Source organism: Trichophyton benhamiae, assembly GCF_000151125.1.
Source record: "Trichophyton benhamiae CBS 112371 chromosome Unknown Abenha-G-c-62g06.r1, whole genome shotgun sequence".
NCBI lineage: Eukaryota > Fungi > Ascomycota > Eurotiomycetes > Onygenales > Arthrodermataceae > Trichophyton > Trichophyton benhamiae.
Window position 1 is genome coordinate 325,780 of NW_003315090.1, and position 24,056 is coordinate 349,835.

Sequence of the window (24,056 nt, forward strand, 5' to 3'; positions counted from 1 at the left end):
TTGTAACGGTCCACGACCCAGCCTGCCTACCACGAGCCTGCAATTACTAGGCCATCCAATGAGAGATGACATACACGGCCAGAGAAAATCTTAGTTGAACATGGGGTAATAATATACGGAGGCAGACTGACGAACTCGAGCCTCAAAATGGGTTCCATATTTCGAGATGGGCAAGTCGAGCTTCTTTGGTGGTCGACAGCACAGCCCAGGCAGTGTACGTGCTGCTGGCCGCAGTCCTTGTTGGTATTAATCAGATCTTGATCTCGTTTATCCCTGATATGGTCCATTCAAGTGTTCAAGAAAGTAGAGGGCTGATGTATCACCAAGCCGGGGGTTCAAGCTTTAGCTCCTGCAAGGAAGGCAAGGGAGGGTCAATGCTTGTATTTCACCGGCCTCGCTCGGCAGCAAGGACAAGCCAGATGTAATATTAACGCGCCAGCAAGTCAACAGGTCGAGAACGTCGTGCATCGTCCCTCATCAAGGCACGTTAAGTTATCAAGTTGCCAGTCAGTCCTGATGCAGAGGCCATGCGTTTGGCTTGTGAAAACTTGTGACAGATCTTGGCCGTATGTTTGAACTACTAATCTCTATAAACTAGAAGTTCCTCTCAGTCGGGCAAATATCTAAGCAGCTATATTAAGACGTATGATTGGTTAAACAAATACTCTCCGGAACTCTAGAAATACTCACCTGCTGCCCTACTCCTTCAGGGAAGAAACTGTATGTCATTTGGTGCGCTAGTTAGCGGTTGACCTATGGGCTCAGGGGTGTGAGAGCATGCGTTGAGAGTACAGAGTACTGGCAACCAAAACCCTAGAACAGAACAGGGGTAAGCAAAGTACAGGGGATAAATTGTGAGCGTCTAATTGTAGAGGGGAATCATTACAATCAGTCCAATATGTACGTCTAGGATTCAGGCTTTGGAGGTCGATAATTTTGCCATCTTGTATGTAGAACCGTGGCACAGCGCACTGCTTCTCCCTATGCACGTCGATAGCCACCTAAATATTGATTTCTTGCTAATTAGATGTCTCAGGATCATCACAGACGGCCTCAAGGTCGGCAATCCGTGTTGGTATGCCCCACTGGATGGGCTTAGGACATATGGGTAGCGGATTGAACGGAGGCCTCGACCTCATGATGTTAGATAGTGATCATCTGAGTAAGACGTAGAAGCAGAAGCAGAAGAGGTTGCAGCAGTAGACGTAGACGTAGAAGTAAAAGGGCAAAGCTGACCTGGGGAAGCAGGAAAAGAAGAGCTAAAGAGGCATGAGGTCGCGGGCGCGCCCGGGCGGCCCATAAGTGTCACGTGATTCTCTTGTTTCCCCCCGTCCAATAGATAGTTACCGAGGTTGTCCATACTATAAGTTACTAAAACTAACTAGAACTGTTGGATGTGACTTGAGCGGTAACTTGATTAGCAGCAACAACCGGGGAGAGCATGCCTTAGGTCTTCAGGCCACATATCAAAAAATCCACGGCGTGATTGATGGAAGGCCAAATCCACCTTGAAATCGATGACCTTCCTCTCGCAGGTGCTTCCAAAAGACTTTCACAACTCCAGCAATACTTCAAACCCGATAACCCGAGATTTGAGACAAACCCTGGTGAAAAAGGCGAAAAGGAACTTGATACAATCCGCGAGAGAACAATGGCAGACAAAGACCCGATTACTTGCCATGTGCTAAACACTTATACTGGCCGCCCAGGAGCAGGAATTCTATGTGTTCTGACGTTGGTCAATTCCGGAGTCAAACCAACTTATCCTTCTGCCTCCGCAGCCGACAAACAGCCAATGTTCACAGCAACTACAGATTCGGATGGGCGGGTCAAAAACTGGTCTAGTGAGAGCAACTCTTTATCCATTTCTTCTATCTTAGCACAGCTGCCCAACCGAGCGGGGTCAAACACATCACGCTCAACCTGGAGCCTTCGGCTCTGTGGAATTGACGAGTGGTACCGTGAGCAGGGTGTTGAGGATTGTTTCTGGCCAGAGGTGGAAGTGCGATTCGCAGTTGACGGCAGAGAGGGCGAAGAGGGATGGAGGCACTATCATGTCCCTGTGCTACTCGGACCGTGGAATTATTCCGCCTATCGTGGATCGTGATAGTTGGGTGTTATATGCGAGAATGCTTGGAGCTCTGACGTCATAATTCAGCGACTGCCAGCCAGATACTGGTTTAAAGACGTACTTATCCAATAGAATGCTTCCAAAGCTGCTACATTTGACCGCACGGACTTGATATAACACAAAATGCAGACTTATATTGACAGGACTGTATATGTGCCTGGTCGTTAAGATACATGCATCACGCTTTGCCGTAGAAACATAAATAATGCTGACTCCCTAGCTAAAGGGCCCTACGGATCATAGAAAGTACGTACCTAGGTAAACATTGCAGGCCACTCCCTGCTAGTGGTTTCCATTTCCCTAGACGCAGCTTCCTATCGAAATCCATTGGTATGGTGACATCCAGGAGAGATTGCGGCCTTTATTAGAAGTAACGATCGCAAATAGAATAAACAAACTTGGGTTTATAAGCATCTCTTACTCTTTCCTCGGCTTTCATATTACCACCTCCTTTTCACCGATCACTATCGAGTTTACCATGGTATTGTTAGAACCCGGGTAGTTTCGAACCGAATATGATGGGAATATTACCAGAGCTGGTTTTGGGTAACGGTCTTTCCTGAAATATCCTCTCATAATGTCATAGGCTTGAGGTCTATGACTGTGTCAACAATGGTATACTCATGGCTGACCATTATCCTTAAAACATTCTCACGCAATGTCTGTAACTGTACAGCCTTCTTTCTTTCAAAAATAATAATGATAATAAAGTGGAAGAGGGAATGCATTCGACTTGGAGTCAAATATCTTACTCTTGACCATTCCGGGTTCTTGCTGTTAAACAGAATGGACCGGAGAGAAGGCTGCCTTACAATGTCCCGCTGTCAAGATAATCCGCAGACAAAACATGCTGGCATCGCATTCAATATGCACAAGTCCGAGCTTTGGGTATTTGGTATTGAGTAGAGGTCTATTAGTGTTTGTTTATCCAGGGAGGTGGGCCTGTGAAATGGTATAACAATCATCGCTGGGCCAGTCGAGCGCGGCAGGGAAATGGCACCTAGGAAGATATTAACACTATCGTTCTATCAACAGTCTGAATGACTGGCTGAGAAGAATAGTTAACCGCGCTGGGGAGGCGTGTAGTTGGTGTACTCGGGGAGTTCTTTCGTCATCGTTTCGGTAACTAATTAGTTGGCTAAGCGGCTAGTCAGCTAGGCGAGCAGGATGCAGCGCTAAGAGCGACGTGCTCACCGAGTCGACCTGCAATTGCATGCGGCAGCGAGGCTCGCCCAGCGCCTGCACACCCCACCGCAGGCCCCCATGCTGCCCCCCATGCCGCCCGCTGCCTCCCGCTGCCGCCGCCGTCCATCTAATCTCATCTTATCAGACGTCTCCATCGCCCTTCTTTTATGCTTTTAACGTTTTATGCTTAAGCGAGCTTCCGTCGTGCCAAGCCTCTGCCAAGCACGATGACTAAGCCAACGACATCATCAATGTCGTCAGAGTTTTTTCGCCTTCGCTCTCTGCTATTTTTTCTTTTACTTGCTTTCCTCCCCAGCGGAAAAAAAGAAGGTCGCTCTGCATCGTCATCCCATCGTCATCTCATCGTCATCGCTCGATGAACGGCGCACAACCCACAACAACAGACACTTTTAGGCGTGAATCCACAAGCTTGCGCCCGTTACTCGCACTTAATCCACCCAGCCAGTCTCGAGCGGAGTGAACCGCTGCCTCGACTCTTGTTCCTTGCGGTCGGCAGAGGACTCGAGGAGAGATCGTCGCTGGACGCCCGTCTCGTCTGCCCTTTTCGTCCGATTTCAGCACCACCGCTCCCTCCAGACACACGCTCCCTCCCTCTTTACCTGTATATACCATGTCCGCCCCAGCCAGCAAGGCCGCGTCGCCGCAGGCTGGCTTGCCGGCGTCTCGCACCGATTCACCAATGGATGCGAAAGACTCGAACGAGAGCGTCAAGTCAGAAGGTCAGCAGCCAGCTAGCTAATTTCTTCCTGCCCATCATCACCACCCTCGTCACGTCACCCTCTACATGCACCATCCTCAGCTAGTGGATGGACCTCTTGCTGTGATCTAATGTGCCTCCTCTCTCTTTGTCGTCCCTGGTGTTGATGGTTCGCTCAACTTACTTTCAGAGTTAACACTCCTGTCTCCTGTCTGTCACCACTGACATCATCCCGTTTAGATCGTGGGACAACCCAAATCGATGTCCCTGAGACCATCGTCACTACTTCATCCTTAGATGCGCCGTCTACCATTCCGGCTCCACAGAAAGCAGGTGACGATGCAAGTGGTGATTACTTCTCGGGCATCCATAACACCAGCCACCTGTCCTTTGAGCCCAACCCGTTCGAACAATCCTTTGGAAACACAGGCAGTGATACCCCTGGGAAATCTATTCTCCCACCTGTCGCTTCTTTGACCTCCCCTGCCATGCCAGGCACCTCGACCAGCGGTGGGTTCAATTGGCCAAACTCGCTCCGTGCTGGTCCACTAAGCCCGGCAATGCTTACAGGGCCTGCAGGACCAAGCGACTATTTCGATGGTATAACTCGCGGGTTCCCTACCCCTAATGAGTCCTCGTTGCGCACTGGTTTGAATGCTGGCCTAACTCCTGGCGGTGGTGGCTCTATGTTCCCCGCTCCCAGTCCCGGACCTGCTGGTTTACTTCAGCAACTCTCCAGCGGAAATACCACTCCTACTACTCTAGATTTCCAGAGGACAGCCATCACCGCAGCAAAGAAAAATGGCTACCTTGCGCCTACATCTAACCCCGGAGAAGCAGACTCGATTCTCCAGCAAGTTGCTGCCTCCATGGAGAAGCCCCAGTCCTATCCGTTCGCTCATGCTGATGCCACTGATGCTGCCAATGGCCTCTTCATGCTAGCTAAGGGTGCTCAGGCTACGAGCAACCCTTTCCCTGGCCCAACCTCGCAACCTATGCAAATGTCACTGCAGAATAACGATAATAATAGCCCACCATTAAACGGGGTTTCTCCTCAAACCAATGAGTCGAATGGCGTAGCTCCACCATCCAACGGAAACGTCTCTGATAGTCCTGATACGAAGATCAATACTCGTAGCAAAGGCAAGAAAGGTTCCACTGCCAAAGGAGGAACTACAAATGGCCGCAGAAAGGCCGAAGACGCTCCCAAGGGATCGAATAAAAAGCAAAAGGCTTCAAATGCTGCCGCCGACAAGGCACAACCTCCCACCGATGATGACTCGGTCGAATTCGATAATGCCGATGGTGCCGATAATGGTAATAGTAATGGCGAAGGCGAAAATAACTCTACTGGCAACAAGAAAGCCATGACAGACGAGGAAAAGAAGAAGAACTTCAAGGAGCGTAACAGGTATGCCAAACCACAACACACATGTGTTACACTAGACTTCGTATATTTTGAATTAGCCTTCTAACTTTTTACCACAGGGTTGCCGCCCTTAAATGTCGTCAACGAAAGAAGCAATGGGTAGCCACCCTAATGAGAAAAGCAGAAGCATACTCTAGCGACAACGAAGCTTTAACAAACCTTCTAGAGAAAGCTAGAGAAGAAAATGCAATGCTAAAATCGATGCTTTCGGCGCACAAGGACTGCCCCGTTGGCCAATCCCAAGGGCTCGCGATCCTCTTAAACGGACTTCAAATGGCCAGCGGTGTACCTAATGGATTACCAACCGGCCCGCAAAATCCTATACCCAATGGACTCCAATCTGGAATTCAGAGCAGCATGCAGAATAGCATGCAGAACGGCATGCAGAACGGCTTACCAGTGCAAAATGATCTTCTAGCGCCACAAAACTGGCAACTTCGTCGATGAACTACCACTTTACATCGTCACTTATACTTCCCTTCATATCTTCTGCCTCTTATCTTCCTTGTTTCATGATTTCACTGTTGTCAACGAGTTAACCTGACCGGTTGGGTGTTTTTGATTTTCAAAATTTTCTTGGGTATGGTGTGGTGATTCTATATCTGTGGTCTTGATGAGCCACAAATTGCAAATCCAAGAAGACAAAAAAATTCTTGATTGCTCCTTTTTCTTTCTCCTTCCCCTTTTCATTATCATTCTTACACTCCCTGCCCCCCCTTTATATGTATCTTTACCCCATTAATTCCTTCCACTTCTTCACACCCATCATCGAAAAAATTACCAGGGGGGAAAGGCCGGAGCAAAAATGGTGGAGTTTCCTGGTGTTCTAGTTTTGCATTGTTCGCGTCTCTATGTTGGTTCTCTCCCTTTATTTGGAATTTCATGTCTCGACGTCCGTCGCTGGTGGCATTGGTTTACGCACTTTATACGACTCCAATGAAAGGCAGGAAGGGAGGAGATTTGTCATAATTATCAATGTTCCATTCTTATTTGCTTCGTCGTTTCCTCTTCTCCAAGGTCATTACAGGTGCCATCCCTTCGTTTCTACACAGACCGATCTCTGCTCTTTTTCTGTGTCGCTCCGAAGAAACTCTAGAGCCAGATAAAAGCACTCTATGACTAGAAGACCCTTTATCTCTCGAAATTTTCAACTCGATAGTTCAGTTCGATCCAAATCATATGAACTTTCAAAGTCTTTCCTCATTCCCCTTTCCCCTCCATCCCAATATTCTTCACCACTTAAATTTGCCTCGTATCGCCGAGTTGGTAGTGTGACGACCAATTACGCCGCGTACATCACCATAATTTACGTAGTTGTCGTTGAAATTTATGGTATATAGGAAGCATCAATTTTTATAAGACGATGCCTCCGCAGCCAATGAGGCCCTGGACTCTCGGTGGAAATCCGCTGGGATCTGCCAACCATGAGCCTTGCACGCCCTAACGAATGCTTCCACAGCCTCCGCAACACCGTATTCTAAAACCCTACCCTTCCGTGCATCCTGGCCAGGGACCAGTCTTGCAGGTTGAGGGTCTGTACTAGAAATTGCCAGGCGAACCTGCAATAAAACACTCTCGATGCTAGACACGGCGGACCAGCCAGAATTTGTTAGGAGTTCCATGCAAAGTGCGCCACCAGCTGTGACATGGCCACCTCCACCTTGTTGGAATCCCAAAAATCGAGGGCGAATGACCCGAACAAAGGGTGGCGACATCGGGTATTGCTGGGGAAATCGAACTTCTAGAACAACAGACTTGATTCCCGCTTTTGCCATATCCTTGGACAGGGGGAGCGAAGGGTCAAAGGAATGTAGCTCCACAATCCATTGGTAGACATTGCTCACTAGGTTTGGGTCAATATACCAGCCCAGATCAGCCAGCGGCTCGTTGTCCTGAATACGAAGCGCTCCTCGTAGGTCACGCTGGAGAGACGCCGTTGCTGAGGGAGTCGCATTGTCCGGAGCAGCTATCATAGGGAGAGACGCTGAATCCAGGGTCCCGGGGATAAAGTCTGTTTCATTCTGGGCCTTGTTTTTGCCCTTGGTGGCACTGCCTTCAGGGGCCTGCTCTGGATTGTTGCCTCTAGCTTGTTTACTCCTAATGCTATCGGCCTCTATATAGATATTGAGATCATCAACATCTGTCTCGTCACTGAGGTACCCGTCGGTTTCTGTATGATTGGGTTTGTCCGATGTAAATAAACCAGCAGTCTTCTGGGAAGGGGTATTATCAGTGTAATAACATGCGGTTACTCCCGCGTGGCTGTTCGCCGAGCCGGAAGTGGAGCCTGGGCCCTGAGCAGCTTGGCTCTGGGGTATCGGCGATTTAGAGGTTGAATTAGCTCTCTTGGTTGACAAGCTTGCAACGACGTTATCTTGTTTTGTAGAGAGATTAGCAGGAGTGCTTGCCGGAGGATGGCTGACACCTGTCATGCCCAAAGCAAGGCGGCGCTTCTGGCTGAATGCAGACAAAGGAATTGTGATTGTCTTGTAATTTGGGCCCAGGGCAACGTATTTCGGATCTTGATGATAATAGGGAAGTGATTTTGATGGTGAATTGAGGCCAATTTCCTTGTTCAGGGAGCATCGAACAAACAGATATCTCGTTTGAATCCAATCCAGCTGAGATACAACCAGGTGTGGTGAGGTGTTGACGAACTCACTGGGAGAATTTACCACTTCGTTTAACGATATTGCGCCGATAACTCCTAACTTGCTGTTGGGCCATGTTTCAGTAGGAGACCCAAAGCTCCAGCCTAAATTAGAACTAATGTAGGCTGCAGACGTAGCAAAGCTTGTGCTCATGTAGACACCATCACCAAATGCTCGTCCATGCATGATTTCCTTGAAGTGCAATCCTTCGCGTAGAATGCCGTGCCAGTTCGAGAGGTGGCTACCATGCCATGCAAAAATGGTAGCATGAGGGTGAATAGAATTTTTATTCTTAGCCATGACGGCTTTAAAAAATCGTTCCTCCTTGTCTGGAGCCCCCTGCGCGAAACGAAATTGCATATAGCCAGGAACTCCGCCAACACGGTCATCGTTGGCTTGGTCGGCGTTAACACTGTCTTCCGTCGGATCGGGGTCATCTTGGATGATGCACGAACGGTTTGATGCAACTATCCATCGTAACAGATCGAGAGCTGGTTTTGAAATCCTATCTTTCCATTGTGTAAGTGTGGGTTGCGAACCCCTAGAATTCTCCATCAGGTACTGCTTCATTTCAACGACCGTTGGAAGGGTATCAAGAAGAGATACTATCATTTGATGCTGTGCCCTTGGACTGAGGTCATCGAAGTTCTGTCCATACCAAGCAGCCTTGACCAATTTTGGAATTGGCATTGTCTCATCCTCTATGGCCTCTCGAGACTTTGATACCTCGATTGGGCTTGAAATGTCAACTGAGGGCCAAAAGCTTGTATCGGTGACACGACAATGGAGGTAACGCCCTTCGTCGATAATGACTAACCAGTCTCCAGTGCATACTCGATGGCTCGGGATGCTGCCAGCAAAATTCAGAGTCATATTTGATTCGTCAAAGCTTACTTCAAAGCGTATTTCCCTGTGAGAAATGGCTGTAGATTCCGCCGCATCACGGCAGAGATTTTTGTAATTTGCATCGTGCATGCCACCTGGAACCATAATCCCAAGTCCTGTAGGTGGGTCGACGAGGCGGTTCCGAATCGCGCTAGAATAAGTAAAGCTGACCAGCAAGTCAACCACATAGGGCTGTGTCATGATCTCCCATTCCAAGCTAGGCCCGAATCCTAAGGTCATGTATTGGAATAGGCACAAGCTCTTGGAGCAAACATAAGGCTTTAAAGCCTCGAAATTATCATTTGTCTTGCAATGACAGACGAGACAGAACTCCGTGCATCTTACGAAATGACGGAGCATGAACTGCATAGCTATCAGAGGGAAGGAAGCCCCTGAACCATTCTTTTCCAATAGATGATCTGCTGAGAGGGCACTTGGGAGCATTGCCGCTTTCTCTTCAGAAATATTCGGCTCTTGGTAGATATGAGATATTGGGTCTGAGCTGCCGACGGGTTTACCCTGACATTCGTTGAAAAACCGTTCTGCTCCAGACCAAGTTTGACCAAAACTGTGTCTATAGCGCAGTATCTTGATAAATCTTTCATTAAACAAGGCATTGAGAGGCCCGCTAATAAAAGAGTACACAATATCGTCATTGTTGGGTGGGGTATTCCCGCATATAGCAATGCGGGACTTTGCGCCTTGGGCAACTTGGTCAAACATCTGGAGGGCGGTGCTTATAGAGGGTTTATACACGTTGCAAATGCCAACGCGTACCTCGACCGATGATTTTCCGGATAGTTCATCCTCGAGGAGCAGGTTTTCCAGAGATTGATATTTCCCAATGTACCGAATAAGACAAACCAAATATTGTGCCTCCTTGATGTGCCATGCCTTCATTGCGTCTTCTGATATTCCAAGTTTAGAAATGCGGCATGAAACAGAAACAATGGGGCATAGTTTATTTCCTAGATATCCAACGCGGAAGCCGGCCAATTTCGCAGTTTTCAAGTCTTCTGATAGCTTGCATAACAGCTCCTCAGAGTCTTGTATCTCTTCTGTGATAGTTTCCGAGCGAGTTAGCTGAGTCTGCTGTGGAACAGGAGGCCAGTGATATTCGTCATCATTTAAATCCGGAATAGCGTCTTCTATTCCAGAATAAACCGAGTCCTCATCGTCGTTTAGAAAAAGGTCGGCAGCAAAGTCGCATTGTCCATCACCTTCCGGTTCCATTTTGTTCTGGAATGTATAGCTGAGCTGCGATAACATGTCCGGAATTTCTAGGCGGCTAATTGCCTGCTGAGCTTGTTCAAGCACTTCAGTAACGTACTGAGGGACATCTTCGGAGGTAGTATAGATAAGAAATTCATGTTCTTTCGGGTACAGTGAGATGTCTAGACAATATTTATTAGCTAGTGAGCTCTTGAGGCGCATCCGTATATATAAGGACTTACCTGTGACCATGAACTCGATGTCCACCGACTGCTCGGGGTCTTCACTGAGAATCAAGGAGCAGGACAAGGTGCCATCGTCCTCGCCAGACTTCACGTTCGTCAAAGTTGGGAACCTCCCGGGCGTAGAAGCCTCGTGGAGGTCGTGGAGAAACGCCTTTCTAGGCATTCTCAAGGCTGAACGGGATATCTATGCAGTTTATGTCCAGTAACTGCACTTTTTGTGTCCATAAATAACCAGTGGCTTGAGAGAATAGAACCACAAACCCCACCAGGAAAGGCGACAGAGCAGGATAAGAAGGAGAGAAGGAGAGAAGAAGGAGAGATAAATAGAAGAAGAACAGGAGATGAGAGGAAAAGGGAAGTGAAAATGATGTCCAAGAAGCAAGCACACGCCGCTACTGTGAATATAAGCGGGCAGGCATAAAGGTGGGAGACAGCCCAGAAATCAGCAGAAGGACAGAGGAGCAGTGAGGCAAGGAGACCTGCAACAAGAGACCATGTCAATTCCCACTCTGTCTCGCTAACTTCCGGTTCTTTGATAAACACACATGAAAGAGAGCATGTACGCACTGTGGTATACAGGGAGGCAGGCAGTCGGCTACTGTGGCCCTCGGAGGATATTGACGTCGACGCAGCAGCAGGCTGGCTGGCTTTGCCGCCCATCCCACCAGGCGCACTCGACCAAAGACTGCGGCCTCGTTGGCCCGCGGCGACGCTGGTCGAAGAGCGTCATCGCCCGGTGTTTGTCCTCGTTGCTTCCTCGTCTCGAGAGCTCGGTTTGACTTGGTTGTTTATTCAACTCAGTAACCAGTAGTTGACTTGCGACTTCTGGAGAGCAGCAGCCTCACGTAAGCCCGCCTCCCCCAGGCTGCAGCGGGACGCCGGCCAGCACGACGCCCGCTCCGCCCACTCCATCCCGGACGGCCCCTGTTGACGGGTCCCGGCGTTCTGATACATCGACCTGCTGGGCTGCTCCGGAGCCATTGACCGTCCCCTTGCGGCCACAAGAAGGTGGTTGGTTCGTGGCCGTTTGCCGGCAGTGCTTTTTTGAGTTGACGTCAACGCTCCACCTCCGTTTTAAGCTTGAACTGACGAAACCTAGTTAGTTGCCGCAAGCCTCTTAATTTTTTTATTTTATAAGTTTTCTTCTCTGCTTTGAAAACACGACCACCTGTTCGCCTGGCTGCTTGCTGCTCGTTGGCGTGGCCGGTCGAGATCTTGTGGGATAGGCGTAGCTACTGGGACCAAGAGCTACGGGAACATGGCTCAACGACCTGGGCCGCAGAGCGAGGATGCGCGGAAAACCTCGTCCTCCCCAGCTGAGCCGCTGCTGCCGGAGTTCTCAGACCCTTCGTTCGACCCCGTCGACTTCCTCAACGACACTCTTCCGCCGCTGAGCACTTCGCAATCGCGCTCAGCGGGCGGCAGTTCGATCGCGGACCTCTCTGCTCGGACCCAATCGCTGCTCTCCCAGCTCACCGCACAAAACGCCCGGCTATCAAACACGCTGAACCAGCTTACAGATGAGATAATACGAAGCAGCGGGCGGCTGGCGTATGAGGTTGAGGTCCTGCGTGGAGAGACAATCGGCCTTTCAGACACCCTTACAGATACGTTACAGGATGATATTCGCAGCTTCCTACCCCGGGGCCTGCCTGAGCCCGACGCCACCGCCCTGGAGGAGGATGTACACCGGGAGGGACAACAGGAAAAAGAGCCAGGCACCAAGACGCAGCCGGAGATCACACAAGAAGATCCAGAGTATATATCACGTCTGCGGACTTTGATGCAGGTCAGAACGCGACTGGAGGAGGTCATACAGGTATTTGGACATGCAATGGAATGGCCGTTGCCTCCCTCAGAGGTATCGATTACCTCCTCCTTCATATCTGTCTCAGCTCCAGAAGCTGGCCCTGAATCACGGAGCCTGGAAGAAAAGGGGCGCGAGGTTGCTAAGAAATTCAGATCACAGATCACCGGGCTGCTGGACAGCAACGGTGGAGGAGAAGCCGGTTTGGAAGCAGCAGCTCGTCGAGTTGAGGAATTACGGCTCCTCGCGGGCGTATGGAAGGGCACGGTAGAAGAGAAACCGAGACTCAAGTTTGTCGACAGCCTTGCAAAGATTGTTGAAGACAGGCGGAAGGTCCTTGAAAACCACGCTAGGGAAAGAGAGGAAAAGGAGAACCGAAAGGCTGGTGGGACTGCCTCCAAGGGCAGAACTTCTGAACTTCCTTCTCGCGAAAAACCGGAGAGTACTGGTAGTGGGCTAATGCGCAATTTACAACGTCTGAGAGATGAGATATACCTTGAATAGATCTAACCAGTTTTCAATAATACGTACAGTTCTGCAAATGATCAACTGTGCCTATACTTGACGCGAACTATTACTGCTTTAATTACCCACCCTTCCACATTTTAATTGTTCAAGAATATAGTAGCACAATTTCAAGAGATTGGAAGGATTTTATTAGTCACTAAAAAAAAAAAAACGTATTTTATATATGCGCAATCAAGTCCCCTTATCTCGACCAGATTCAGTCAATTTGCATCCCTGACACAGTTCTGGGCAATTAAGCCCTATAGAACTTGCAGCTATCATTGCATTGTTAGACAAAGCACTGGCCATTGCTAGGGTAATATTAACCAACTAGCAAATGTGTACTTTTTCGGGGGAATCCCATTGGAAAGTATATGCAATAGCGCAACCAATTCGCGAATTGTTACTTGCGGGGTTAACCCCTTCGGTAGAAATCTCCCAATAAAGTCGCGGGGAGAATACCCATAAAGTTCCTATCCAAGCAAATCAGTCATTGAAGGGAAGTGGTGGGACGGAGTTTTTCTTACCCATACTCTATCCAAATCAAGAGTTCTTCATACTTGAGCCCATCTACCCCAAGGATAGGCGGCGCGATGTGCTTTAGATATCGTGAGATGAAAGAAGTTTGAGAGGCAAGGCTGCTCAGCTTTCTTCCATTGTTTCTTCAGGTTCTTCTTTGGCGGGCTCTTTTTTAACCAGAGTCTCCCTAACGATTCTTAGTATTTCCGCAACGTCCTCGTCCGCTAGCCGCTCTTCTCGGTCTTCTATAATTGTATCGAGAAGCGCTAGGGCTCCATAGTCAACACTTGTGTCACCATTTTCGCCGTCTCCATCTTGCATGGCCGTATCCTCAGCAGCCTCTCCTTCTAGCTTAGCTTCAAGGCCAACCCCTAAATTGATAATCATCAATACCTCTGCCTTCGTCAGGTTGAATGGTTTCAAACTCGAGATCAGTGTTCGAAGTGCAACGTCCAGGTCAGTTGTTGAATTATCCCCTGTAGCATTCTCGGGAGATATAGACGTAAAGCTAGGATATGATAGGAGGTGGGGGGAGAGCCGAACGACATAGTCATTGTACTAGGGTCAAGATCAGCAATGCAGATCCTCAAACAATGGATTTAAACGAGTTCTAACCTCTTTTACCACTGTGTTGTAGTCTCTCAAGTCTGGTTTAGGCACAAAGTTCTTTGCATTCGGGAGAGGCGCTTGTGCCGATAGGCGCGGAGGATTGGACTTCAAGTAAGCCAACACTTCCACATTTGAAAGCGTTGCAGCTTGAGGATCAAGAATCTGTTACATATTGTTGGATCATATGTTCCTTGAAAACAGCTGGCTAATAGGGGCTTACCTTCATATCTAATGGCAATCAATCCAATTCACCACGTCCAACCTCCGGCTCTCAAAGCTTCGCAACCTGCAATTTTCGGGATATAGAAGTGCTTATGTAATATGGAATGGAAGCTTCTTTCATGGATCATAGCTATTCCATTTCCGGTCATCTTGGAAATGGGCTCTGATTGGCCAGTGTCCCTTCAGCCTCTTAATTACATCTTAAACAATCAACTACTACAGGGCTACCTTTCACCTGGAGCAATGGTGATGCCTCATCCGGATATAAGGGCGGTCTCGGAAGGCTGATTCCGAGTTTACAGAGTACAGCTACTGATATAGCAACACGGCTATAAAAAAGAAAAGGTGGTATAAAAGCTTCAATGGCTGATAAATATGAAGTATCTGAACACTTTTCCTTTTGTACTGTGTCTGAAGAAACCAAATTGCAATGGACCCCAAGCGCCACCATAAAAGATCCCGAAGGAAAATGACAAGAAAAAAAAAATCAGAAAAAGTCGAAAGATTCAAAGAAATAACATCTCGCCATAAGTGATGCCACCCTATCAAAAAGAAGACAGAAACCAAGACACCAGGAGCTGGATATGATACAGCAACAAAAAGGATCAGACGGCATTGAGGGTATTATGCGCATCAATTAGGCCTTGCTCTTCTTCTTCTTCTTCTTTTCACCCTTGGATTCTTCGGCATCATCGCCAACTTCTGAGCGCTTTCTCTTCTTGCCTTCCTCTTTCTCAGCCTTTTTGGCTTCCTTCTTGGCTTTCTTCAGCTCCTTCTTGCTAATAGCGGTTGGGTTGCCGTCCTTATCAAAAGAAATCTCGCCTCTTTCAAGCTTTCGGAGATATCGCTTGACACTGAGGCCGGCCTTCTCAGCAAGTTCTTCAACGTTGTCGTCACCACTTCTCTTTGACTTCTTCTCCTTCTTAGATTTCTTCTTGGGCTTCTCTTCCTCAGATTCATCTGAGTCGCCTTCGTCCTCCTCGTCTTCTTGATCAGCCTCCTTCATTTCCTCATCCTCAGCTTCAACTTCCTCCACCAGTTTACTCTTCTTATCCTTCTTGTCTTTTTTGGACTTCTTCTCGGGTTCGTTGCCAGCCAGGGCATCAGCGTCTGTGTTGTACTTCTTAGTTTCTTTGACCTCCCACTTCTTGGGAACAGCAGATTCAACTCCGTTTGGAGCAATAGCCACACCCCTAGCTTTAAGTGGCTTTCCTTCGAGGAATGCAAGTTTCTTCTCAAGGTAGTACCTCGATTCCATACCGAGGGCACTCTTTTCTTCTTCGGTGGGCTCGTTGCCGTCAGCATCAGCAGTCCAGTCACTCAACGCGTCAACACGGAGACCAATTGCAGCTTTGGCAGCCAGAACTCGAGCCATTTTACCCTTGTTCTTACCAGTGGCTTGGCCAATGAGGGAAGCGTGGTAGATCAAACCGTATTTGGGGGTGTCATGCTTGGTCTTAAGAGCACGGAACAAGGCCTTCTCAGCACCAAGGATCTGGATAGTACTTGCAGGACTCTTAGAGAGATTCATCAAGCTACCGGCATGCGCAATCAATCGAGCACCAACCAGGTCGCCAACCAAGGCAGTAAGATTAGGAGCAATGGCAGCCATACGAGCAGAGAGGTAGTTCGCAAGCTGTTGGCGGTATTCGGAGAACGCAACAACCTGTTCAGCAAGTGATTGAATATTCTCAAGATCCTCATTGCTAATCTCAGTTCCCATGGACTTGTTGGCGGCCATTTTAACGGCGGTTTCAAGCTCCTCAGGCAGAATTTCCGAAAGGTCTGTAGTCTCGGAGTCACTACGGATACCCATCTTAAGGACAACCTTAGCATAGGCCATGTTGTCGTTCAAGATCTTGGCCAGCTCGGGGAAATGCCAGCCGTACCATTCCTTCACACGCATGGCATATGTGTTGAGCTCCTTGTCGAGATCATCAAGCAGAGAAATTGCTTGAACAATCATAGTGTCAATCTTGTCGGCGGAGAATTTGAGCTTGTGGCGAGCAAGAGAGTGGGATAGACCCAAGGACATAGTGGAGATATCAGAGGGAACCAATCCAGGAATAAGAGTGGGAAGATGGGCCCTGATGGCACGGTAAAGCTCAGCAGTGGTTCCATCTGCAATAGGCTGGATGGAGAGTCCAGGCAGCTTGCCAATCGCGTTGCCTATGGGAGAATCAACCGTCAGCAAGACGCAAAGATTACACATTTGCGCAGGGGAATCGCAGTCTAAACAATTATACAGGCTGGAGGCGAAAGGAAACATACCGAGTTTGGTGTCGGCAACTGCTAAAGAGACTTTCTTTTCGTCTTTGATTGTCTCGAGCAAATTCGCCAGGCGCGGTGTGACCTTTCCATCGATAACTGACGCAACTTCTTCCAAAGCAGTAGTGGCACTGTCAAATTTCTGGAAGTTCTTCAATTTCATACTGCAAGAAAATTTGTCATTAGTCCATTTCTCTAAAATAGCAGATGCCAGAAAAGCTGTCAATTTAAAGCTATCAAAACGGCGGAGGAAAAATTCAATGTCGACTATGCACCAGTATAAATCGCAATCGAAGGATTATATTGCCCATCTCAAACAGAACAGCGCAATTGCAAACATACAGATTCGATATTCCTTCGGCCGTCTCTGTCTCTGTAGCGAGATCATCTCGCTTGAGGAGCTTCTTATCCTTTGCCTTAAGCAAGGCATAGCCCGCACTGGTCTCGGTAAGGATGAAAAGTGTCATGGCGACGGCGTCCCGGGAGATTGAATAAGATAAAAAAAAAACCTTCGCCTAGCTTCACCGGAGCTATTGCGCGAGCAGAGTGCGTCGGGGAGAGCTTCTGCAGCGTTGAGCACAAGAGACGCACAACTGTTTCTTCGCTTTTTCATCGAAAATCCAAATAATTTTTTTGCTTTCTTTTTTTTTTTTTCGATGTCGTAAAAAAAAGCACACTATATGTTATGTAATAAATAGATCACGTGAATAGTCTAAGCTTGTGTTGACCCTTCGGAAGTGATATCAAGGAGGAAGACGAGGAAGACGACCCGACGGGCTGGAGGACCAGAAACAACCAGACACGCATCCCTTGGCCAACCATGGAGGGTCTCTTCTTTAATGTGGACAATGGGTAAGCCATCCTGGTACTTGTTGGAACGAGATGGGACGGCTAATGTTTGCTCAGCTATGTCGAAGGAGTTGTTCGCGGATACCGCAATAACCTTCTAAACTCGCAGAACTACAGTAACTTGACGCAATGCGATACCGTGGATGGTATGTACCTATTCTTGCGATAGCTGCCGATGGATATATGTGTTATCCCTTGATGACAGTGATCGTCATGATAGCTTGCGGTGTGCTACGGCTGACCATGTAAATACAGACGTCAAGCTCCAGCTTGGCCCATCATACGGCGATTTTCTGGCTGCTCTTCCCCCGAATCCCTCTACATCTGCTCTAGCTGGTAAAGCCACAGATAAACTTGTTGCTGAATTCCGCTATCTGCAGGCACAAGCCAGTGGCTCGACGGCCAAGTTTATGGAATACCTTACCTATGGGTACATGATTGATAACATCGCACTTCTCATCACCGGTACTCTTCACGAGCGAGACACCCGGGAGCTCCTGGACAGATGCCACCCACTTGGCTTCTTTGAGACAATGCCAGTTCTATGCGTGGCAACCAATATCGAAGAATTGTATAACTCTGTCCTTATCGAAACACCCTTAGCTCCATACTTCAAGGGCAGCCTGAGCCATCAGGATCTGGATGAACTAAACATCGAAATCATCCGAAATACTCTATACAAGAATTATCTGGAGGACTTCTACCGGTTTATCAACACTGACCCCGAGCTTAAAGACTCTCCTACCTCCCAAGTCATGTGTGAAGCACTAGAGTTTGAGGCCGATCGTCGGGCAATCAACATCACTCTCAACTCGTTCGGCACTGAACTCTCCAAATCCGAGAGGAAAAAGCTATACCCAGAGTTTGGCAAGTTGTATCCCGAAGGCTCTTTGATGCTTTCTCGCGCAGATGACCTCGAGGGTGTCTCTCTCGCAGTGACAGTAGTTGCCGATTACAAAGCCTTCTTTGACACTGTTGGTCTGAACCAGTCCGGGTCTGGCGCTGGAAGCGAAGGCAAGAGCTTGGAAGACCTTTTCTACCAGAGAGAGATGGAATTGTTGAAGCTGGCATTCACTCGCCAGTTCACTCCGGCTATAATATACGCCTGGGTCAAATTGCGAGAACAGGTCAGTTCTTACAGGTACTCAGTGTTATGCCAGGCATATAAGCTAATCATGTATTGAAATAGGAAATTCGCAACATTACTTGGATCGCAGAGTGCATTGCACAGAATCAGAAAGACAGGATAGGGAACTATATAAGCGTACTTTAAGTGTCCTTTGTTTCTTTGAGTTATTTATATCTGATATTGCTGGAGTTTTTGATAATGCTGATTCGGAGTATATCTCTTCCATGTCGCCATAATAATTCCCCCATGTTATTCATATGATGAACCGCTGACAGTTCGCGCGGTTCACCTGTACTCGGATTTAGATAAATACCATCGTCTTGCCTTCCGGTAGCAGTAGTACAAACTTCCCTTGCCACTAAGCAGAAGAAATAGACACATATAAAGCCATAATGCATTATTTATATTCGTAGCTCGTAAACCCCGTTTGCACGGTAAAATATTCTAACATGAAGTCTCCCACATCCCTTGCGTAACAATCCTGACGAGAGGTTTACTAACACCATGATTCCGTAGTAACCTATACAAGGATCGGGAGACCATCGCACAAAGAAACTACAGCATAGTAACTATGTAAAGATATGTACCCAGCAATAAATGTTAGATACTAACGAAAAAGCTCTTCTAGCAAGCCCAATCTATCAATATATCAGGCTCGCTTGCTTGCAGAAGTAGAATGGCAAGGACCAGTTGGCTGCCAATCTGTCAAGCGACTAAAACATAACACCCAGGGCAAACAAGGGAAAGTAATGAAAATAACAAAAAGCAATCAAAATAAAGGGAAGACAATAAAAGTAACGGCCTACCCCCTCGTCTTTCCTTTATAAGCTTTTTTTTTTCTGGGTTTTCAAGTTTGCTTGTTTTTTTTTTTTTTTTTTTTTTTTTTTTTTCTTTGGTGTTCTCATGGATGGTATTTGGGAGAAAGAAAGAGAAAGGGATCTTCATCTGAGCCCAAATAAAAAACATTGCCTTCACCACCTACCTTGCTAGTATTTGGTGAGTATGGGAAGAACAAAAAGGTAATTGAGATATTAGGAGGGAGATAAGGGAATAGGAGGGTTATGATCATGATATAAGCAGAGTCTTTCTTTTGAAATGACTGTCTTAGGTGGCTGAATTTTGAGGTATGGCTGGGCTGCATACCTCAGAACACCAGGCCAAAAAAAAGAGGGAAAGAAAGAAAGAAACACTTTAATAAGGAAGATAGAAAGAGAAACGAACAAGGGGAGTAGCAGTAGCGTGCAGCTAAATAGACATAAAGGCTAATATTTGCTCTGATAGCAAGAGGTTGAGTAGTATATGCCTTTTTTTTTTTTTTTTTTTTTTTTGGTTTTTGGCTCAGTCATATTGGAATAGAACACTAATACTTTCACCATGATGAACACGACGAATTGCCTATAATCAGATAAGATTAGTGAGTAATATGGTAAAAAGCGCACTGCCTCAAAATCGAGCATTTCTGATTTGGGATAGGATATTTGGAAATACCTCAGCAAAAACTTGGCCAACTTCCAGAACTTCAAGTTTAGGACATCGTTTTAGGTTGTTTTCCTGGGAGACTGTGTTTGTGACAACGACTTTGTCCAGAGCACTGGCATTTATCCTATCGATGGCATCGCCACTGAAGATACCATGTGTGACCAAGGCGTAGACCTTTGAAGCTCCTTCCTTTTTCAACAACTTCGCGGCGCGGGTAATAGTGTTGGATGTATCAGCGAGGTCATCGATGAGAATAGCTGTTCGGTCTTTGATGTCTCCGACAAGCATCATCGTGGCGTTCTGACGGTCCGTGATCTTGGTGGGACGACGTTCCTGGAGGAGAGGACGTCAGTCAAGCTTGCAGGAAAAACATACGGGATGGTTAGAGAATAGCTGTGGTTCTACCTTGTGAATAAGGGCAAACTCCATGCCCATGGAGTCTGCAATAGCTGTAGCTCGCTTAGCTCCACCAGCATCGGGACTGACTATGACTGCTTCGTGGAAATTGGGGATATTTTGTTGAATATATCTTTTCAGAAGAGGACGTCCGTAAAGGTTGTCAACGGGGATGTCAAAGAACCCTTGGTATTGAGGGTCGTGCAAGTCCATGGTGATAATATGGTCTGCACCAGCACAGGTGAGCAGATCCGCCACCAAGGTTCCTGCTTGGGCAACCCATTGTCGGTAACCGGGGCGGGGTTGGAATGCGTTCATCTTTGAGGTATTCGACGCATTGCTTGCTGTTTCATCGCTGTGGCTAGTAGGGATACGGTGGTGGCCATTTTCAGACTTTTGGGAATCTAGGGTGTCACTGCGTTTTATCCCATTAACGTAGTGAGAAAGTCGCACAGCCTTGTTGAGAGAACCAGTGTTCTCGAGATCATTCAGCTGGACTTGAGCGAGTCCCTTGTGAAGCCCTTCTAGTCCGTTCTGGAGCCCGTTGCTTTCTATATTTCCAGCCGGTGGGGTAGGCGGGGTGCTCTCGAAGGTGTAAGCGTTGCTAGCCTCTGGTTTGGCGACAGTGGCCGATTTTACGAGGGGAGCTCCGGCTTTGTTGTAAGGAATGTCGCTTTGGCGAGAGTATGGGAAGAGAGGAAGGACGGCAGTGACTCGCTTGGCAGAGGCAGTCTTACAAGCCGAGATAGTAATGAAAAGCTCCATCAAGTGATCGTTCACTTTTCCTCCGCCAGATTGGATAATGTAGACATCTTTCCCTCGGATCGACTCATTGATCTCAACGCGTGTCTCACCAACAGAAAATTTTGTCAACAGAACGTTGACTGGAGGAATGCCCAGCTGTCTGCAGATCGTAGCGTTCAGCTGAGGATGCGAGCTACCACCCAGGACAACGAGGTTTCGGACCATGGTGAAATAGTTCTAGCAAGTCTTCCTAAGGTCTGTGGTGTGCCAGATGGGATCCCTGATGGTTATGATGTAAAGTCCGAGCAGTATAGAAATGCCGATCGATGAGGGTTTGTCAAACGGCCGCGGCTGTAGTAAATTTTCAAAGGCCAATCAAACTCGTAAAAGACAACAGCGAAAAATAAAGCAAAAGATGCTATCACTGATTCCAGGAGGATGGTAATCACAATCTCGCTCTCAACATCATTGTTAGGGCAGCATGGAGGAGGAGAGCAGGCTCAAGAGACGGGAGGCAAGCATGGTTGCAAGCGAGAGTTTGGCCCGGACACAATAATGAGGCAAAAAGTCAGTCACGGAATTTGTGGATGTTTCGAAATTTCCATTTTTGCAGCCCAGTTTTTCCGCCGACGGTCACATGCAATGGAACATCCTGATTGGTTGGATAAGGCGCATGTTATGCCTAAAGCGGAAAGGCGCGATTGTTAGTCAGCATGACGTTTTGGCGGCCGGTTTAGGCAAGACGACACATGATGCAGCGGAAGGTGAGGCAGAGTGATGGAGGACGGGGCGAGAGATATGGGGAGGAGTATAGTAGAGGGAGTAGAGGCGGCAGGGGGGCAATGGAGGAGAGCAAGGAAGAGGGAGGGCAGGAAAGAGGGAGAGACAGGGAGATGGTTACCAAGCTACTGCCGGAGTTTATCCGGGGTGCAGCAGATATACCTAGTACACGAACAGGGTGTAGAACCAAAAAGGAACCAAAATATATTATAACAGATGTATTAATTTGGAGGGCTCTTTTTGCTTCATCACAGTCCAGACAGCGGCGTGAGAAAATCAGGATGGTTCATTATAACATAACAAAGCTCATGACCGCAAGCTTCTTCATCTCGAGCGTGCATAGAGGGAGATATCCGTATGCAACCGCGTCAATCTCCAGTGTCCACCTCCCTATATCAAAGTCAGCATGTCTAAGCCAGGATATGAAAAGGGAAGTAGGTGGCAACTCACAAGTCTAGCTGTACGCCATTGCTGACACCGTAGTCTTCCAAAGTAAGTTGGTCTTTGAACGGCCTCTCTCCTTGTCTTTTAAGAAGTATCTCATGTGGTTCCCGTCCAATGCGAGCAGCTACTTGAGCTTTAAAGAGACCTACAGGACATATTAGCCTAGGTCAGGGCAGGGTATAAGGCGAGCCAGGAAGGCTTACGAATAGGATCTGAAGCAAGGCATGGAATGGCAGCTTTGGTGCCTAGTCTATCGTTGACATTGACAATGATCATAGGCTCGTTAGACGGGGCAGCAGATGGCTTCTTTTTCTTCTTATCCTTCTCTTTCTCGACAGGCTTCTGGTCGCTTGGGTCGTCCCTTGCTGCCCTGCGTTCGCGGTCACGGCCACGGTCCAAGTCTCTGTCCCTTTCTCTATCACGGTCTCTAAATGGAGACCTTCGCCTATCACCACCGCGATATCCACGCTCTAAACCTCTGGACCTCCCCGAATCTCTCTCCCTGTCCCTATCATCGTCGCGTCGCTTTTCTTTCCACCGAAAACCGGACGATTGCTTTTTCCTCGCAGTTTCTCTATGCCTCTCTCCTTCGTCGTGCCGCCTCGCGGGGGACCGGCTCCTTCGCTCGTCTCGATGTGGTGAAGGGCTCCGCGGCATTTGAACAGTGTCCCAGGCGGATTGCGTTGTCCCTTAGATGTATGATTTGTCTAGGCGCCAACCAACATCTTTTCCCCTTGCGAGCTCTTCCGTCCACAGGTTTTAGCAGAACAGGTGACTACTTCCATATGATTGGTCACTTTTTAAACTTTAACTCGCGTTAACCGCGAAATCCGCAGAAACATTGCCATTACTAAGCCGGCAGGCCAACCACGAACAGACCTCGCTCAACAGTACAACGACGCTAGAATACAGAAGGATTTGGAGCATATTACTACTTCAGCCTGTCTAGGTAAAGTTTAGTTGTCATCCGTTATCCCAAGAAGTCTTTCGCTTCCATACCGGAAATATGTAGCTTCGGAACACTATAGTGTTACTATAATTATTATATAGAATACTAGAATTATATTAATCTACTAATTCTATAATACTATAATAGCTTAATTATTTTTAGTATTCTAGTAAGTAATATAGTACTAATATTACTTATATATTAATAATAAAAAAAATATAATAATTATACTAATAATAAAAAAAATATATTTATTATATAATAGATTAGTAGCTCTATATTAATACTACTTATCTAGTTAATTTAATATTACTAGTTATAGAAATACTAATTATTATTATTATTATTTATTTAAATATATATATATTTATAATTTATTTAATTCTAATACTATATTATAGTAAAATAATATTTTAAATATATTATATAAATATAAGTAGATAGCTTAAATTTATTATATATTTTTTAAAGTTTAGAGTAATTAAAATTATAAATAAATTTATTTAATAAATAATAAAAAGATTAATAATATTATAATTTTTATTTATAATCTATAAAATAAATAAATAAAAAGTATTATTATATATAATTTACTTTATTAGTATTATTATAAAAAATATCCTCTATTTATTATTTAAATAATAGATAAATATACTAATAATTTATATTATTTTTACTTTTAATATATAGAAGTAGCTTATTAAGTTATTTAGAGCTAGTATTATTCTCTATATTTTAAAAAAGAATATAAAAATAATTTTCTAAAAAAACTATAATAGAATTTAATCTAGCTTAATTATAAATAATATATTTTAATTCTATTAATATAAAATATAAAAGTATTATAAAAAATAATAAAAAAGTAGTAATTTTATAAATATAGAATAAAAAATACTAA

The 24,056-nt window shown here is 46.6% G+C and overlaps 9 protein-coding genes across 9 annotated transcripts, besides 2 other annotated features; 4 read left to right on the plus strand and 5 right to left on the minus strand.

Moving 5' to 3' along the window:
- Positions 1-1,489: 1,489 nt before the first annotated feature.
- On the plus strand, positions 1,490-2,107 carry ARB_02050 (uncharacterized protein; the record flags this gene model as incomplete). Its single annotated transcript, XM_003011775.1, has 1 exon — positions 1,490-2,107. One exon carries the CDS (start codon positions 1,490-1,492, stop codon positions 2,105-2,107), a length of 618 nt encoding a protein of 205 aa, XP_003011821.1.
- A 1,840-nt stretch (positions 2,108-3,947) lies between these two features.
- ARB_02051 (uncharacterized protein) lies at positions 3,948-5,910 on the plus strand (the record flags this gene model as incomplete). Its single annotated transcript, XM_003011776.1, has 3 exons — positions 3,948-4,048; positions 4,225-5,445; positions 5,523-5,910. 3 exons carry the CDS (start codon positions 3,948-3,950, stop codon positions 5,908-5,910), a joined length of 1,710 nt encoding a protein of 569 aa, XP_003011822.1.
- Positions 5,911-6,809: 899 nt separating this feature from the next.
- Positions 6,810-11,116, minus strand: ARB_02052 (ubiquitin conjugating enzyme, putative; the record flags this gene model as incomplete). Its single annotated transcript, XM_003011777.1, has 3 exons — positions 6,810-10,393; positions 10,454-10,640; positions 10,718-11,116. 3 exons carry the CDS (start codon positions 11,114-11,116, stop codon positions 6,810-6,812), a joined length of 4,170 nt encoding a protein of 1,389 aa, XP_003011823.1.
- A 598-nt stretch (positions 11,117-11,714) lies between these two features.
- On the plus strand, positions 11,715-12,767 carry ARB_02053 (uncharacterized protein; the record flags this gene model as incomplete). The annotated part of the gene is made up of 1 exon (XM_003011778.1): positions 11,715-12,767. One exon carries the CDS (start codon positions 11,715-11,717, stop codon positions 12,765-12,767), a length of 1,053 nt encoding a protein of 350 aa, XP_003011824.1.
- Positions 12,768-13,412: 645 nt separating this feature from the next.
- ARB_02054 (uncharacterized protein) lies at positions 13,413-14,124 on the minus strand (the record flags this gene model as incomplete). Its single annotated transcript, XM_003011779.1, has 3 exons — positions 13,413-13,847; positions 13,905-14,060; positions 14,119-14,124. The coding sequence occupies 3 exons, from the start codon at positions 14,122-14,124 to the stop codon at positions 13,413-13,415; spliced, it is 597 nt and encodes a 198-aa protein (XP_003011825.1).
- Positions 14,125-14,757: 633 nt separating this feature from the next.
- ARB_02055 (uncharacterized protein) lies at positions 14,758-16,855 on the minus strand (the record flags this gene model as incomplete). Its single annotated transcript, XM_003011780.1, has 2 exons — positions 14,758-16,621; positions 16,731-16,855. 2 exons carry the CDS (start codon positions 16,853-16,855, stop codon positions 14,758-14,760), a joined length of 1,989 nt encoding a protein of 662 aa, XP_003011826.1.
- Positions 16,856-17,208: 353 nt separating this feature from the next.
- On the plus strand, positions 17,209-18,602 carry ARB_02056 (uncharacterized protein; the record flags this gene model as incomplete). The annotated part of the gene is made up of 3 exons (XM_003011781.1): positions 17,209-17,240; positions 17,407-18,364; positions 18,483-18,602. The coding sequence occupies 3 exons, from the start codon at positions 17,209-17,211 to the stop codon at positions 18,600-18,602; spliced, it is 1,110 nt and encodes a 369-aa protein (XP_003011827.1).
- A 1,207-nt stretch (positions 18,603-19,809) lies between these two features.
- ARB_02057 (uncharacterized protein) lies at positions 19,810-21,210 on the minus strand (the record flags this gene model as incomplete). Its single annotated transcript, XM_003011782.1, has 2 exons — positions 19,810-20,178; positions 20,221-21,210. 2 exons carry the CDS (start codon positions 21,208-21,210, stop codon positions 19,810-19,812), a joined length of 1,359 nt encoding a protein of 452 aa, XP_003011828.1.
- Positions 21,211-22,371: 1,161 nt separating this feature from the next.
- On the minus strand, positions 22,372-22,734 carry ARB_02058 (uncharacterized protein; the record flags this gene model as incomplete). The annotated part of the gene is made up of 1 exon (XM_003011783.1): positions 22,372-22,734. A coding segment is annotated over one exon (363 nt), but the record flags the coding sequence as incomplete, so codon positions are not given.
- Positions 22,735-23,202: 468 nt separating this feature from the next.
- Positions 23,203-23,662: a repeat region (AT_rich region).
- A 1-nt stretch (position 23,663) lies between these two features.
- Positions 23,664-24,056: a repeat region (AT_rich region).